The following is a 17,627-nucleotide window of genomic DNA, read 5'->3' on the forward strand; positions in this document are numbered from 1 at the left end:
CAGGAGTCAGAAACTTCATCCTTGTGTCCCAGGTGTGCAGGCAGGATTCTAAGGCATTGGAGCCATCTTCCACTGCCACTCTAGATGCTTTTAGCAGGAGACTGTTAGGAAGAGGAGTAGCCAGGACTTGAACTAGCACTCTAATGTGGAAGGCCAACATTCCAACTGGCTTATCTTGACTGAGCCTCTGCTAGCTTCAAAAGTGAATTTTTAATTTGGATCTATATGCTGGTAATAGTAAGTGGAACTTAGCAATAGTGTCTTAGACTACAGTGACTTTGAGTATAGGTTGGTTTTTTTTTTTTAATTTATGAAGCTATAAGCTTTATTGTTATTATATAAGGGCTCTAAATCTGAAATTGTTTCTTTCTCCTGGAATAGTTTTGTTCTTTTTCTGTTTAGATTTCCATGGGGAAACAAGTTTTAGATACAGAAGCTCTACATTTGCTTGTCCTCTCTTCATAATCTTCTCTTATATAATTGTAACCTCAAAATTCAGTCATGCTTTTGGTTTTTATCCATATAGGCCTTAGTGAAACTATTCTAGTAACTATTTGTCTTAAAATATTTTCCATAAAATTATTAGTTTGCTTTACTACCATGACTTAAGTTTTCAGAAGCTTTGGGTCCAAGATCCCCTACTCTTACCATATAGTCCATGGATAAAGTTCCTTGTAGCAGGAAAATTTAATTACTTAGGGGTGGCCTTTGGCCGAGTGGTTAATGCCCATGTCCTATATCAGACAGACTTTGGGAAGCAGTGATGCGAGTAATTGGGTTCCTCACTTATGGGAGACTTGGATTGAATTCCTGGCTTTGGCCCTTGCCATATCCTGGCTACATGGACATTTGGTGAGTAAACAAAGGAATATTGAACTCTTTCTACCTTTCAAACAAAAAAGTCTTTTAAAAATTACTTTAGGGCCCAGTGCCGTGGCCTAGCGGTTAAAGTCCTCGCCTTGAGTGCTCTGGGATCCCATATGGGCGCTGGTTCTAATCCCAGCAGCTCCACTTCTCATCCAGTTCCCTGCTTGTGGCCTGGGAAAATAGTTGAGGACGGCCCAAGGCCTTGGGACCCTGCACCCGTGTGGGAGACCTGGAGGAGGTTCCTGGCTCCTGGTTTCAGATTGGCACAGTATCAGCTGTTGCGCTTACTTGGGGAGTAAACCATTGGCCAGAGGATCTTCCTCTCTGTCTCTCCTCCTCTTTGTGTATTTGACTTTGTAATAAAAATAAATAAATCTTTGAAAAAAATAAAAATTACTTTAAAAGCTATTATTTGCCCTTTATTTTTTACTAAAAAGTTTTTATTATTCTTAAATTTACTTAATGATATTTATTTGTTTATTTATAAGGCAGACTTACAGAGAGTGGGAAAGAGAGACAGAAAGAAAAAAAAACTTCCATCTGCTGACTCACCTCTCCCCTACCCCAAATGGCCTCAATATCCAGGGCTGGACCAGACTGCAAGCAGGAAGCTTCATCCAGGTTTTCTGCATGAGTGGCGGGGGCCCAAGCACTTGCGCCATCCTCTGCTGCTCTCCCCAGGCCATTAGCAGAAAGCTGAATCAGAAGAGAAGGAGACAGGACTTGAACTTGTGCTCATATGGGGTGTTGGCGCTGCAAGCAGCAGCTTTACTAATTTTGCCACAGCTCTGCCCCCACCTAAACAATTGTTTTTAATGTATAGATACAATACACATTAACATATTGACATAGTTGCTTTAACCTTGTAATTTTTCAAATGTTTTAAATATTTCATTTTTATTCGAAAGGCAGATTTCTATAAAGAAGGAGAGAGAGAGAGAGGTCTTTCATCTACTAGTTCATTCCTCAAGTGGCCACAATGGCCAGAGTTGAGCTGATCCGAAACTGGGATGCAGGAGCCTCTTGGAGATCTCCCATGTGGGTATAGGATCCCAAGGACTTAGGCCATCCTCTGTTGCTTTCCCAGATCATAAGCAAAGAGCTGTGTTGGAAATGAAACAGCTGGGACACGATTTTGCACCCAAATGGGATGCTAGTGCCAGAGTGGAGGGTTAGCTTGCTGTGCCACTGAGGCAGCCCTAACCTAATTTTTTTTTTAAAGAAGGAAAATTCCAGGCCAGCACAATGGCCTAGCAGCTAAAGTCCTCACCTTGAATATGCCAGGATCCCATATGGCCGCTGGTTTTAATCCTGGCAGCCCCACTTCTCATCCAGCTCCCTGCTTGTGGCCTGGGAAAACAGTCGAGGATGGCCCAAACCCTTGGGACCCTGCACCTGCGTGGGAGACCCGGAAGAGCTTCTAGCTCCTGGCTCAGGATCAGCACAGCTCCGGTCATTGTGGTCACTTGGGGAGTGAATCATTGAATGAAAGATCTTCCTCTCCGTCTTTCCTCCTCTTTCTCTCTCTCTATATATATCTGACTTTCCAATAAAAATAAATCTTTAACAAAAAATTAAAGTAGGAAAATTTCATGACTAAATGAAGATTACTTCCTTTTCTTCTTCTCTTCATTTTCCCAAATTTGGGTGTGGCCTTCACATTTCTGTTTCTTTATCTGTTTAAACGACATTTAAGTATCACTTGATGAGTGTAACCACTCATGTTAAGAGTTTCCAGAGTCCAAAATAAAAGGCAGCATGATTATTATAATAATTAAGGATCTTTTCATCAGATAAATTACTTTCCCTTGGCCAGTTCTAATCATCATCATGGGAAAATACAGAAGCCTATGATGAAATCTACTTGAGCACTGACATTGAACTGTGGAGTTCCTTTCAGAATCCTCCCGCTAGGTAGTGTTCCACGCATGAACAACTTCAGCTCATTCAGAAGATTTTAGGTCTGTTGGGCTGGTAAAACCAACCAACTTATCCAATCTTCCCCACAATCTAATCCAAAAACCCAGATAACCTCCAACTTCACAGCAGCCTATCATTTTTCAGGATCTTGAAGACATGTGCAAACATGGAAATATCAGATCAACACATTAGCTAATATTGATTGAGCATGATTTTTTAAAATATTTATTTATTTTGATTGCAAAGCCAGGTATACAGAGAGGAGGAAGAAAGGCAGAGCAGAAGATTTTCCACCTGCTGATCCACTTCCCAAGTGGCCTCAATGGCCAGAGCTGAGCTGATCCAAAGCCAGGAGCCAGTAGCTTCTTTTGGGTCTCCAACGTGGGTGGAGGGTTTGAATGGCTTTGGGCCATCCTCAACTGCTTTCCCAGGCCACAAACAAAGAGCTGGATGGGAAGCAGGGCTGCTGGGTCACAAACTGGTGCCCATATGGGATCCCAGAGCGTGCAAGGTGAGAACTTTTAGCTGATGGGCTAACGTGCCAGGCTGAGCATGAGTTTCTTTCAGGTTCCAGGTACTTTATTTCATGTAATTCCTTTAAGAATCCTACATACTAGGTCCAGTGCAGTGACCTACCAGCTAAAGTCCTTGCCTTGAGGGATTGAATCCCATATGGTGCCAGTTCTCATCCCTGCTTCCCATCCAACTCCTTGCTTGTGGCCTGGGAAAGGAGTCAAGGATGGCCCAATGCCTTGGGACCCTGCACGCACGTGGGAGACCTGGAGGAAGTTCCTGGCTCCTGGCTTCAGATCGGCACAGCACTGGCCATTGCGGTCACTTGGGGAGTGAACCATCGGATGGAAGATCTTCCTCCGTGTCTCTCCTCCTCTGTCTCTGTACATCTGCCTTTCCAATAAAATAAATAAATCTTTCTAAAAAATTTGAAAACCCGTAGATACTCTTCACATGAACTGTTCTGTTTTGTTCTCTTCAGGTCTCAGTGTTATCCGTATCACCGCTCTAGCACTCTCAGATGTCACATTCAGGCATGAGAAGTGCAGCAGAAGAAATGGTTATTCTTACCTTCCTCCCCCTGGTCCTCCGTCTCTCCCTTCCTGCCTGTCTTCTTTCCTTTCTGCATTCCTTCCTCTTCCCTTCCTCCTCCTACCTACCTCCCCTCTCATCTTCCTCCCTCCCTCCCTTCCTTCCATTTTTTTTTTCAAGGTAAGAGTATGCCTCTCTAAAGCCATACAGACTTTCCTTCTCTCAGTGTTTCAGTGGCCAGGTTCATGAGACATTCCCTGGCAAGAGGAATATGGGACTATCACGACTGCCCGTGAACTTCAGGCCTCATCCCTGAGCTGGGATTGACCTTCTCCCCAGGGGGGAAGAATTTTGAACTAAGGTCTCTTTTTAGTTAACAAGAAGCTGGAATGGATGTGGAGTATGCAATAAGGTCTAATAGCTGGGGTAACCTAGTATTTGCTTGTCCTATTCTATGTCGAGGACTTTATATGGATGCTCGAACTAATCCTTATACTACATCAAAGATGATCAAATGGAGACATTGTTGTCTCCATTTTATTGATGTGGAATTGGAGGCAGAGATCATCTAACTAAATTGGTTAAGGTCACACAAGAGTAACAGACAGTGTTCTTGCTCAAACTCAGGTCTGTCTACTGCCAAGGCTGTGGCTTTTCTATTTCTCACATGGTAATGATTGTTTGTCAATATGACTGTTGCATAAATTTCATTGGTAACACAGCTTTAATTTCCAACAATATCCTAAGGATATTACCTAGGGTGAGTGGGTTTTGTTGTTGTTGTTGTTGCTTCCTCTTTTTCAATTTTTTATTGTATTTTTAAATATTGTTTGCATAGTTGAGAGGAATGTACATCAATATGTATTAGGGTGCGGAGGATGAGGTATGAAAGAAGGTGAGTGGGACAAATGTTTCAGTTTTTTTTCTCCTTTGTTCACTGGGGTGGGCGTGGAAGGGAAGATGATCACTTCTTGCTGTCAAACTACAGGGAACAGTCATTTGATGATACGTTAGAGACTCCGATATGGGAAAGTGTATTCTGAGGGTGTTACTGGAGTCATTTTGATAGTTTCATTGCACCAGGGTTGAGAAAATCTTCCCAAGGTCTGTTGGCTGGCCAGTTCTACCTTAGTGCATCCACAGGCCCAGGAGCAGAATACAAAGGTTGGCCAGAAGAGTGGTCCAACCTGTTCTACTCTCTATCTTCTGATGAGCCAGTTGACATCCTCTGCTGGTCTAGATGAGCTAGCTGTCATGTCCCCGTGTGCATCTGGACATGCTGTCCCCTGTACAGGCATCAGTGACTGAGGAGGACCAGTTCTGATATATGCACTGCAAGGTCAGATCACATACATTGTGAGTTTCCCAGTGGCCAGCAGACCAGTTGGGGAGTTCCCCAGGAAAACTCGCCCACACCCACATTTGTAAAAAAGATTTATTGGAAAGGCAGATATACAGAGAGGAGAAGATACAGAGAGGAACATCTTCCATCCGATGACTCACTCCCCAAGTTTGCAACAGCTAGAGCTGAGCCAAGAGCCAGGAGCCAGGAGCCAGGAGCCAGGAGCTTCTTCTGGGTTCCCAATGTTGGTGCAAAGTCCCAAGGCTTTGGGCTGTCCCGACTGCCTTCCCAGGCCACAGGCAGGGAGCTGGATGGGAAGCAGAGTTGCCGGGATTAGAACAGGCGCCTATATGGAATCCCGGTGTGTTCAAGGCGAGGACTTTATCCACTATGGTGTTGCACTGGGCCACATACCCACATTTTGTACTAATGTTTACATTAGTTTACACTGGTTTACACTGGGCTCTGGCTCCAGACTCCAGCTTCCTGCTCATGCAGGCCCCAGGGAAGCAGTGGTGATGGCTCAAGTAACTGAACCCTCTTCCACTGGATCCCTGACTTCCTGCCTCAGCCTGTCCCGGTTCTAGCACTTGTAGACATTTGGAGAACTGAGCCAGCAAACAGTAGGCCTCTGTCTTTGACTCTCTCAAACAGAGAAACGAAAACATGTTTAAAAGATAGGGAAATGTATGAAACAACTTAAAGGATAATTATACCAGGCATGCTGCATCATGACTTGTTTTTAAAAAAAATAGCCAATCTGACGAGTGAAGAAGGAAGCTTGCTTTCTTTGCTTGAGTTTTCATAAGCCTTAGCAGTCTATTCTCCACTGAGAAACCAAAGGGGCCCTTGAAGGGGGCAAATCATATTGTGATTTCTTTGCTTATAACCTCCACAAATTTCTCCTTTCAGTATATAAACCAAAAATAAAATCTGCATAATTGCTTCCAAGTTGGTAATAATTATAGTAATCTCTTTATCCCTATTTCCTTTCTGGTAAAAATCCTACTCTCCCCTTCACTCATCCACATCAGGTCTACTGGCCCTTCTTGGAACACACCAAGGACACACCTGTCTTGGGCCCTTGCACTTTCTATTCTCTCTGCCAGAAATGCCTTTCCTACAGATCTCTGGATGGCCAGCTCCCTCGCCTCTTACCTTATGTTCATCCAAATGCTACCTTCTCAGAGTTTAAAGTACCAGAGTGTGTACAATGCTTTTGTTTTTCTTCTATGACCTCTACGAGAGCACTCATTGGCTTCTAACATGCTAAAGAATCTCTGTCTAATGCGTAATTCCATCAGAAAGAGGACTTTGCTTCTGCAGTGTTGTATCCTGGGTGTTAGGGTCAGTGTCTCAGCAAACACACGCCCACCGTTTTAATATGCAAATGACTACGCCACTTCTAGTTCTTTCATGAGATTGCTTGTCATGTCTTCTGTTTATTTTTCTTAGGTGTGCAGTATTTTGTTGATTTGTGTGAGCTCTTTCATCAACCTTGTGTCACTTACGCGGCATATATTTGTGTCTGCTAACACTGTATTGTGTGTGTGTGTATGTTTCTGCATTTCTGTTTGTGGAAGTATGATAACACATTTTTGCAAATTCAAATCTAGAAATCTTTCATTCTGATGTTGTGGTGCCTTTATTAGGACAAGCTGACAAAAGGAAATTTGTATTTCTAAATATATTGTGTGAAAAGATATGTTACACCTAAATTTTTTTCACATTTTCATTTCTACTATTTGTGGACTTGGCTACACAGACTGAAAAAGCAAAATATGATGTTAACATATTTGATTGGTAAGCACAATAATAGAACAGTTTTTCTCATGATGGTTTATGTGGTGAGCAAGAATTTAAACTGCTAACAACTCTGCCCCTTTTATGTTAATTTAAGGTAAATGATTTGATATGGAGGATGATTAAATTATAGGACATTTGTATGTGTTTATACTATTTGCATCTGTTTATGTTTAAATATATTATCCGTTTAACATAGAAATAAAAGACCAGTAAGCCATACATCTAAATCACTAGAATTTTGTATCAGTGAAATATTTATGTAGTCCATTTAAATATTCAGTTCCGTGTTGCTTAAGTCCTTTAAATACTGAAATGTTTGCATGCTTTCAAAAATTTATTCCACCATCCTCCCTGAATTTTAACGTTAAAAAGTTTAGTTTCTTAATATGACATTTTGAATTTTTACAAGAACTAATTTAACAAGTTGAATTTTCAGTTCATGTTATGTCCTTTAAAAATTAAACTTGACCTAGTGGCTAGATTGCTGGTTAGGAGGCCCACATTCTGTGGGGTAGTGCCTGGGCTTGAGTTACAGCTGGGTCCTGGGTTTCAGCTTCCTCTGAGTGCACACACAGCACACTCTGGCAGGCAGCAGGTGACAGCTCAAGCAGTTGGGTCCTGCCACTCATCCAGGAGACTCAGTTACGTGGCTCTTGGCTTTGGGAAATAAATTGGTGGATGGCAGATCTCTGCTTGTCTATCTTCTCATAAACAAAACCAAAAACCAAAACATTTTCAGAAAAGTTAGAAACAGTGATTATTATGCTGTTTTTAAGATGCAAAATGCCAACTCTTCCTTGATTTTATGTTTTTACTTTTTGTTGCTTCAAAGCAGTGCTTTTCCTTCACAATCCAGTCATGGGACTGAACTAATCCGAAGCCAAGAACCAGGAGCTTCTTTCGGGTCTCCTAAGCAGGTGCAGGGTCCCAAGCAGGGAGCTGGATGGGAAGTGGAGTCGCCAGGATATGAACCAGTGCCCATATGGGATCCCGGGACTGCAAAGCGAAGATTCAATAACTAGGCTATCGCAATGGACTCCCCCTTTTACTATCTTCTCTAAAGTATTCAGAAACTTCAATTTGTGTTGAATGAAATTATTCTCCGTTTCTATCTAAAGTTATTTAAATTCTTCCAAGTACACATTAGTCCTAAATTAATGAGGACTGTGTTACTGCAGGTTAGTATTTGGACCACAACTGGGGAGAGCAGACTTGCAGGTGTCTGCCTGCCTGGGGCCCCGGGTGGTACACAGGCCCTGCACCTGTTTTCTCTCTTCTTGGGTCCAGCTTGCCCTCCTATTCTGCAGAGCAGGGCGGCTGCCCAGGGGCTTAGTAGAGACCTCATCAGGGCGTGTACAGACAGTGAACACAGAGCTGACTGGAGGCGCTCCGGAAAGGCCCCTCCCGTGGCACTCCAAGGGTGGGGTGCTGGGTCGAAGACCTGCACAGACCACCTTGGAGAGCCGTTTGGAGGAATACGGGAGATCATGTAGGAAGGCGCAGTCATAAAGTGGGACCATTTTGTCCTTTTTAGGCACGTTCTTCCCCTCCTAATATACTGCAAGCGCTCTGATGCTTCGTTCATCAGTATGATGCCAGCAACCTAGTAACCCCTAAGTGCACAGGGCTGGTTGGTATTCTCTGTTGGCCTTTAGAAAAAAAAAGTGTGTGTGTGTGGTGGGGTTATTTGGATCTTGGCTAGAGAGAAGGGGAAATGGTAAGATCAGACAGCTCGTTTTTGTTTCAGTAAACCCAGGTCATCTGCACCCCCACCCACCCATGTCTGCTAACTTCTAACTTCCCGGAAGGGGCGAGCTGCCAGGGTTGAGGGCTGGGCGCAGATGGGGGGGTTTCCCTTAGGCCGGACAACACTTCCACCCCTAAAGCAGGACCTCGCGATGGGGTGAGCAGGGCCCGGGACTGCAGAGAAACCTCCCTGCTCTGCTCCCACCCTCTTCCAAACTCCAGCCCGCGGAGCACGCGGTGGGCGTCGGATTCCGCCGTTTCCGGGTAGCTTGGGGAGGAAGACACAAGCAGCAGCCTGCCCGGGGGCTTTCCGGGTTCCACGGGGGGGGGGGGGGGCCTGGCCGCCGGCAGCTGCGCCCCTGGCCGCGGCCGACCGAGTCCCTCCCACCTGTGGCGGCGCGGGGCGGGGGCTCGGCCGGGACCGCCCTGCCCGGGGCGGGGTCCCGGGAGGCGGGGACGCGGGCGCCCCCGGGTCGGGCCGCGGCTGGAGGTGAGCGGGCAGGCGGGCCAGGCGGCGGGAGGGCCCGGGACGGCCGGGTGCTGGAGCGGCGGGCGCAGCTGGCAGCTAGGACGGCCCGCCGGCGGCTCGGGGCCGCGCGCCGGGAACCTCGCGGGGCGGGCGGGCGAGGCACCCCCTGCCCGGCCGCCTGCGCCCCGGGGAGGCCTCGCGCGCGCGACGGGACCAGCAGCATGAGCAGCGGCTACAGCAGTCTGGAGGAGGACGCCGAGGACTTCTTCTTCACCGCCAGGACCTCCTTCTTCCGGAGAGCGCCCCAGGTCAAGCCCCGCGCAGGCCAGCAAGTGAGTGGCGTGAGAGCACACGGGCGCTGCCGACTGCGCCCCCGGCCCTCTGCTCCACGTGTCTCCGCGGGGCGCGTCGGGGGAGGGGGATGCTTGTTGGGAAGCGAGAGGGGGCGAAAGAGTGGCTTCTGCTTCTGCGGGGAGGGTTCGGGAACGAACTGGGAGGCTGTGCTGCCTGTGGGTTTGGGACGCTCGAGGCGAAGGGAGGAGTAGGAAGCGAGCGAGGCCGAGGGCCCGCTGCCGCCTTCCGCGCCAGATGGCCACTGTGGCTCCGCGAGCCGGGAGGTGTCCCCCGGCCAACTCCCTCCCCTCGTTTCCCCTTCGCGTCGCTGCCGGGTCAGCGGTCGGGTCACCGCGCTGACCTTGCCCGGTGGCTCGTGGGGTAGTCTGGGGCGGGAGGCCATGTAGTGGTCAGGGATGGCCTCGGTGACCTGGCCTCCTGCTCCTCCCCGGGTGGACTGGTGGGGGGAGGGGGCCGGGGCAGCTGGGGGCGCGCAGGCTCCTTGTCGGATGCGGGGCTGGAGGGGTGCTCTTCCTGTAGAGTCGAGTTTTATAGATGTCCCGACTGTTTTGCAAGCCAACTCTGGTGCTAGGTAAACACTCGCGGGCGAGAGCTAAGCTTTAGGCCGGTTTCTTCCATTTTTGGAGGAAGCGCGCCGTGGGAAGCGTGACTTGGGAAGCGATGGAACTAGAACTTGGTGGCCAGTTTCGCTGGCCGCGACGCTGTTTGCTCGGCGCTTAGGACCCCCGGCTGCTCCACAACCGTTAGTTGCTCTTAAAAAAAAGTTATCGAGCGCCCCACTCATTTCTATTGGACGTGGTCCTGGAGACCAGAAACAGGAAAAATTGCCTCAAGGGCCGAGAATGATTTTTTTTTTTGGTTGGATGAGGGCGGTTAGCCCTTGCCAGATTTTTAAAGTTGGGTTAACGAGTTTGTGAGGTGCAATTTCGAAGACTCGGAAATCGCAGTCTTGTGGCCTCTTAACTTCCTAAATCCGGAGAGAGGAGAGGAGGGGACGCGAGGCGAGGGGGACGGCCAGCTTGATGTCAAGTACCCTCATTCAGCCGGGACACTTAATCTCTAGTCAGAGGCCGCGGCGTCCTTGTCGCCTGTCCCGTGCCTATTGTTCCTAAGTTGAAAGCCGCACTCGTCGCTGGTCACTTGGTGACCCCTTACTTTCAGCCGAGCGTGCGCTGCCTACTTGGGTTTGGAAGTCAGAAATACCCGCCGCCTCCACGCCCTATGCGCTGGGGCGTTGCTTTTCCTTGTTGTTGTCGTTTAAGCCTCCTTCTTTCCCTCCTCAACTTGACATTTTCTCTGTCCACGGAGTCGCTGTTACCGTTTGACACATGGAAAGCAGCTGGTTCGAGAAACAGAACACGCTGCTGGGTCTGGGGTTCTCCAGGTGGGAGATTCCCTCTGCTGGGGCCATAGCATGTTTGGGTCTGATTTTTTGGTGCTTCAAGAAAGCAGGAGTAGCATTTCCCTGGGTGTCCTTGCAGAAAGTTATGTTTAGCATTGAAACTCGTGGAAGGCTGCCTGCCTTGTTAGCATTTACAATGTGTATTTTCAAAGATGGTCGAGACAGCCGGACCGGATCTTGCTTGAAGAGACTGAAGTGCCTACATCTGTCTTCTTTGAACATAACCCGTGCCCTGCAAGGTGCTTAGGTGTCCCTGTCACAGGCTAGGTGGGGAAAATTTCCGTGGTTTGTTTATAGAAGAGTCTTTTAAATTCCTGGTGAGATTTGTCAGATCAGGAAATAAAACTTATAAAGCAAAGCACCTTTTCTTATTTTTATTGTTTTTCTCCTTTAAAAAAAATCACAGACCATTTACACAAATCCTTGCTGCCCTTGCTTAGGGGCCATGCTTCTTGCTTTATCATGCCAGTTTTCATTTTAGCAGGCTGAATGTTTAAAGATCTGACAATTTATGTAGTAATTAAGTTATCTTTTCTCAAAAAAGTGGAGAGAGATGTTATTTCAAAAGCTGTTAAGGATCTAGTAGTGATTTTGTCTTTTTTTTTTTTTTTTTTTTTTTTAGGGTGGGGGATGCTGTACCACCTGGTGGGAAAACTTTAGGACAATGTGGTTTGTTAGAGCTCTTGAAAGTATCCAGGGAAAGCAAGATGTTTGCAGTAAGTGCAGGGTGGGGGAGAAAGAGGAGCTGGGCACGAGCAGTTTCTTTCTTCTCTTGCCAGGCAAGGCGATGTAGCCTGTCTGCTCTCCATCCTCAGTAATAGCAAAAAGGAAAATTATCTTTTTTTTTTTTTTCACCTTGTTCTTTTTAAGAAATCAAAAGGAGAAAGGAGGAAAAAGGGAATGAACACGTGGCCTTATTTGAAAGTCAGGTTTCCTGCCCTGTCCCCAGGTTCTGGGTCTGCTTAACTCTCAAAAGGCTGCTGTTTTGAAGGTAATTGAGACTTTTCAAATGCATGTCCTCCTGTTATTCTCCCAAACCCTCCAGAAGCCTTCACCTAGGGAAAGGTGTAGCTTTGTTCAGTGATTGCTTGCCAGAGAGAGCACGTGGAGAGAGCTGGGAGCCTGGCTGTCAGGTTTTTCTGATTCAAATTCCAGTCTCTTTTTTAGGACTTCCCAGCTGTGGAAAATTATTTTAAAGACTCCATTTTCCTTTTGCAAGTATGCACGTTTACCATATCCTAACAGGGATTGCGTTTTGCCCACTTGCCCTGCCTACATTGTCATCAAATTGTTCATAGTTCATGTTTGTGGGTCTGCTTTGTTTTTCACATTATCTGTTTAATTGATTAAACAGAGCCGGAAGTATAGGTAGTTAATGATTTGTAATTTGCTTTTCGTGATTTCCCAACAAAATTAAACTGCTTGTAAACACAGGCTCCATCCTGAGTTCCAAAGTATAGCAATGGCCTGAAGTTACTCAAACAGTTAGGGCGTGTCTTACGGCTGAAGACATTATCTTTCTTCTTGAGTCTTTGATTGTAGCAAGAAGATGGGAGTTTGACGTTGTGGGGCTGGGAGATGAGCTGCTGGTGGCGCCGGCGGCAGCCCAGATTCCCGAGGCAAAGAGTGAGACACCTTGCATTCACTGGCTCACTCACGGATTGGCCACAGCTTCTGAGGTTGGGTCCAGCTGAAGATAGGGACTTGGAAACTCCATGAGGGTCTCACACACCTGACCCACCTTCTGCTGCCTTCCCAGGTGCTCTAGCAGGAGTCTGGATTGGAAACAGCAGGTGGGACCTGAACACCTGTTGATATGGGGTGTCGGCATCTCAGGAGGCCATTGCACCACAACACTAGCTCCCCAGAAAGAAATTAAAAAAAAAGAAAGAAAATGGAACTTTTTTTGCTTTGGAAGTAGAATAGTCAGGAAGTCTTGAGTAACTTGACATTTCTGACCATCTATACTTTTTAAACTTACTGTGAATAATTGCTTGTAAAGTAACTTTTTAAAACAATTGTTTCTATTGGAAAGGCAGATCAGGTTTATGAAGAGGAGAGACAACATCTGCTGGTTCACTCCCTGTGTGCCTGCAATGGCCAGAGCTGTGCTGATCTGAAGCCAGGAGCTTCTTCCCTGTCTCAGGGTCCCTGCTGCTTTCCCAGGTCACGAACAGGGAGCTGGAAGGGAAGTGAGAAGCTGGGACACAAACTGTTTCCCATATGGGATCCTGGTGCTGGCAAGGTGATATTTGGTCATTGCATCAGGCCCCTAGAAAGCAGTCTGTGTGACTCCATACAGGTTTCAAATTCACCTTTTGACTTTATCTTTCACGTATTTTCTTTTAAAGATTTACTTGTTTGTTTAAAGGCAGGATTACAGAGAAGGAGAAACAGATCTTCCATTTGCTGATTCATTCCCAGATGACTGCCATGGCCAGCGCTGCTCTGAAGCCAGGATCCAGGAGTCTGGAGCTTCGTCTGGGTCCTGGGGTCCGAGTGCTTGGGCCATCTGCTGCTGTTTTTCTTGACACATTAGCAGGGAGCTGGATCTGAAGTGGAGCAGCTGGGAATGGAACATTTGGGATACTGGTGTTGCAGGCAGGGACTTGGTGTGCCGTGCCACAGTACCAGCCCTGATACCCACTTTTTACACCAGATATAAACATACCCCTTGACCTTTTTGCTTGGTACAAGATGATGTGTGTATCTTGTGTGCATGTCTGACATATTCTTAGACAGTATTAATCCATTGGAATTCTGTGTTTCTGTGAGCAGAACTCACAAAGGCTTATTTCTTTGACTTTCAAAAGAAAATTAGTGTCCTAACTTCTGTAACCTCCTATATACGATGCATTCTTCTTACCATTTTTTGTGGCTGCTTTGCAAGATTGGAATTATTTGGAAAGCAGTGACACAACATTTATGACAAGAAAGGCTAAAAATATCCAATAATGTGGTTATTCTTTTTAGATTTCCTTTGGCAGGCAGTGCGGGCTGTCCTGTTCACATTCCTTTTTCTGAGCGGAGTGAGCCTGACCGGATGCTCTGTGGTGTGGCCTGATTCCCCAGCACTGCCTTAGCCCCAAGCAGCAGCCTTCGCCTGCCCCACCTCCCCAGCCTGAGTGGCTGTGTTCTGGTAAAGGCCCTTGTTGGAGGCCTCTAACCCACCACCTGGCTCACAGCCTGTTTGTGCTCTTAGCGTAACATGGAGCTGTAAACATGGGTGCGTCACAAACCTTATGGAAAATGGAATTCGAAGAGAAGTTTATTCTGGTTGCAAGATGAAATTTAGGAATATATTTTTAAAAAATTTACTTTTATTTGAAAGGGAGATTCACAGAGAGGAGAGACAGAAAGATCCTTGATCTGCTGGTTCACTCTCCACATGGCTGCAGTGGCTGGAGCTGAGCTCATTGGAAACTGGGAACCAGAAATTGCTTCTGGGTTTGTCTCGTGGGTGCAGGGCCCCAAGGACATGGGCCATCCTCTCTTGCTTTCCCAGGCCATAAACAGGAGCAGCCAGGACGTGAACCAACCCCCGTATGGGGTTCCAGTGCTAACAGATGAAAGATTAGCCTGATAGCCAATTTCCACAAACGTTTGGAGGACCTCACATATCTCACATGTACATGGATTTAAAGGTTTTATTTTTTCTACCAAAAGGATGCATCCTTTAAATTTATTTTCTATGAATGAAGTACCTTTTTACATTGTCTAGCAGGACGTTTTATTGTTTTTCCCCCCCACTTAATTAAGATATGAATTGGGCCCGGCGCCGTGGCCTAGGGGCTAAAGTCCTCGCCTTGAAAACCCCGGGATCCCATATGGGTGCCGGTTCTAATCCCGGCAGCTCCACTTCCCATCCAGCTCCCTGCTTGTGGCCTGGGAAAGCAGTTGAGGATGGCCCAAAGCCTTGGGACCCTGCACCCGCGTGGGAGACCTGGAAGAGATTCCTGGTTCCAGCATCGGATCGGCGCAGCACCGGCCCGTTGCGGCTCACTTGGGGAGTGAAACATCGGATGGAAGATCTTCCTCTCTGTCTCTCCTCCTCTGTGTATATCTGGCTGTAATAAAATGAATAAATCTTTTAAAAAAAAATTAAGATGTGAATTGAAAGGCAAGGAGGGGGAAGAGGAGGGATGTTGGGGGAGGGGGAGCATGGAAAGGTGGAGGTTGAAAGCTTCTCTCCAGATTCCAGGGATTCAGAACTCAGTCCTGTACTCCCAAGTGGGACTTTGTGGGCAAAGCTGGTACTCTGTGAAATGTGGGGCATCTTTGCCTGCTGTGCCAAGTGGCACCCCAGAAGTTAACTTTCTTCTTAGGACTAAGCAGGCGGCCCTGTGTTGCAGGGCCTTGCTGGTTGCTTGCAGTCTTTACGTTGTAAGCAGTTGCATAGGCCCACGTGGTAGTCATGTCAGCATTCTCTGAGTTCCTGTCCACTGCTGAGCCGGCCTGGAGTTGTTCCTCTTTCTTCCCAGGACAGGTTTGTTGTGATGCTCAAAAGAGTTCTTCCTGAACCACCAGTCTGAAGCAGGCCCTGTTCCCTTCTAAAAACCCCCACCAGTTTGTTACCTGTATCCAAAAATTATAATGTTACAGTGCTTTGAGTTTATTACTTGAAACTGAGACAAACAGAGCAAGAGAGTTCGATAGAGACAGGTGGACGGAAAGAGACAGAGAGGTCCTCCATCTCTGGTTCCCTCCCCGATGCCTCCAACACCCGGGGCTGGCCAGGCTGAAGCCGGAAACCAGAAACTCCTGCTTGGGCTCTCACGTGAGTGGTGGGAACCCCCGTTCCGTTCCCTGATGCACTACCAGAGAGCTCAGTTGAAACGGAGCAGCTGGGACTTGAACCCACACTTTTTTAAAAAAAGATTTATGTATTTTTATTGAAAAGGCAGACATACAGAGAGGAGGAGAGACAGAGAGGAAGATCTTCCATCTGCTGATTCACTCCCCAAGTGCCACAGTTGTAGCTGCACTGATCTGAAGCCAGGAGCTTTTTGTGGGTCTCCTACGCGTTCACAGGGTCCCAAGGCTTTGGGCCATCCTCAACTGCTTTCCCAGGCCACAAGCAGGGAACTGGATGGGAAGTGGGGCTGCTGGGATTAGAACCGGCGCCCATATGGGATCCTGGCGCGTACGTTATCCACTAGGCTACTGCGCCAGGCCCGAAACTACACTTTGATTCAATATGCTATCATCCAAATTAGTGGCTTAACGTGCTCTTCCACACTTCCTGTTCCAGGGATGCATTTTTAAAATAGTCAATAGACACCATATTTCCAGTTTGCCTTTAAAGAGCTTGCTTGTGTTTACAGGAAACATTGAGCTTTCTGTAGTTCTGTCCATCTGGTGATGGAACTGCCTGCATGGAAGTCTGTTCCTGTTCTGTGAGCCCACTGAGTCATGGAGTGTAGGAGTGTCTCCCAGCAGGAGCGTGGTCGTCTTCAGGTGCTGAAAATGCACTACCCAGGGACTAGCCGAGAAGTCATCTGGGTCTGGCTAATAATTAACCAAAACATTAATCAAGTTCAGTTTATTTTTCACTTTTTCCCCCTGACCTAGTTATGGTTTGGTTAGTGGCTAGTCCAATGACTTTTGTTTACTTGTTAATTGCTTAAGATTTACTTTTTTTAAAATCTTTCTCTGCACTATATTTATTTATTTGTTTTAATCTTACAAAGTCGGATGTACAGAGAGGAGGAGAGACATAGAGGAAGATCTTCTGTCTGATGATTCACTCCCCAAGTGAGCCGCAACAGCCAGTGCGCGCCAATCCGATGCTGGAACCAGGAACCTCTTCCAGGTCTCCCACGCGGGTGCAGGGTCCCAAAGCTTTGGGCCGTCCTCGACTGCTTTCCCAGGCCACAAGCAGGGAGCTGGATGGGAAGTGGAGCTGCCGGGATTAGAACCGGCGCCCATATGGGATCCCGGGGCATTCAAGGCGAGGACTTTAGTTGCTAGGCCACGGCGCCGAGCCCAAGATTTACTTTTTATTTATTTGAAAGGCAGCGTTAGGAGGAGAGACGGAGAAAGAATCTTTTATCTGCTGGTTTGCTCCCCAAAAGGCCACAGTGGCTGGAGCCTCTTCCTGGTTTCTGTGTAGGTAGCCCCAAGGGCCCCAAGGACTTGGCCATCCTCAGCTTTCCCAGGTGCAGGAGCAGGGAATGGGATCTGAAGATTCCTGGAAAAGCCAGGATTCAAACCAGTGTCCATGTGGGATTCTGGTCTCACAAATAGGCTTAGCATACTGTGTCGCAACACTGGCCCCTTGTAAATTTTTTTTTAACAGAGGATTGGGTATACCCTAGGAAAGATTTAAAAGTGTGGAAACACACATAAAACTGCTTCCCTGTTGGTTCTGAGTTAGCAGTGGCTGTGCAGTCTCACAGGTATTGAGTGCTCAGTGTGTCTAGACAGAACTGACATTTGCTTGAAGTGCAAATTACACCACTGAATTTCAGAGGCCCAAGTAGGAAAGGAGGAGTAACGGGCACATACTCGGCTTGTGCTTAGCTGATCCTATTTTGAATGAATTAGGCTGAATGACATTAAGTTGCCTGTTTTTGTTCAGCGTGGCATGCATATCCTTGTGAGGCAGGAAGCTTCTGCCGAGGAGGGGCTGGTGCCTGGCCGCAGGTTCGCGTCTCCGGGTGGCTGCAGATGGTGGA

The 17,627-nt window shown here is 47.2% G+C and overlaps 1 protein-coding gene across 2 annotated transcripts in view; it reads left to right on the forward strand.

The window, feature by feature from the left end:
- RASSF3 (Ras association domain family member 3) overlaps positions 1 to 17,627 on the forward strand; it is a 122,414-nt gene that overhangs the window by 40,426 nt on the left and 64,361 nt on the right. The window contains exon 1 of one of the 2 annotated variants that reach the window (XM_058673786.1): positions 9,201 to 9,526. The exons of the other annotated variant lie outside the window; for it this stretch is intronic. Coding sequence (XP_058529769.1) covers positions 9,416 to 9,526 — 111 coding nt within the window. The 5' untranslated portion in view covers positions 9,201 to 9,415. Of the gene's footprint in view, positions 1 to 9,200; positions 9,527 to 17,627 lie in introns of those variants that run through there. 2 annotated transcript variants of the gene reach the window in all.

This window comes from Ochotona princeps, chromosome 15, assembly GCF_030435755.1.
Source record: "Ochotona princeps isolate mOchPri1 chromosome 15, mOchPri1.hap1, whole genome shotgun sequence".
Lineage (NCBI taxonomy): Eukaryota > Metazoa > Chordata > Mammalia > Lagomorpha > Ochotonidae > Ochotona > Ochotona princeps.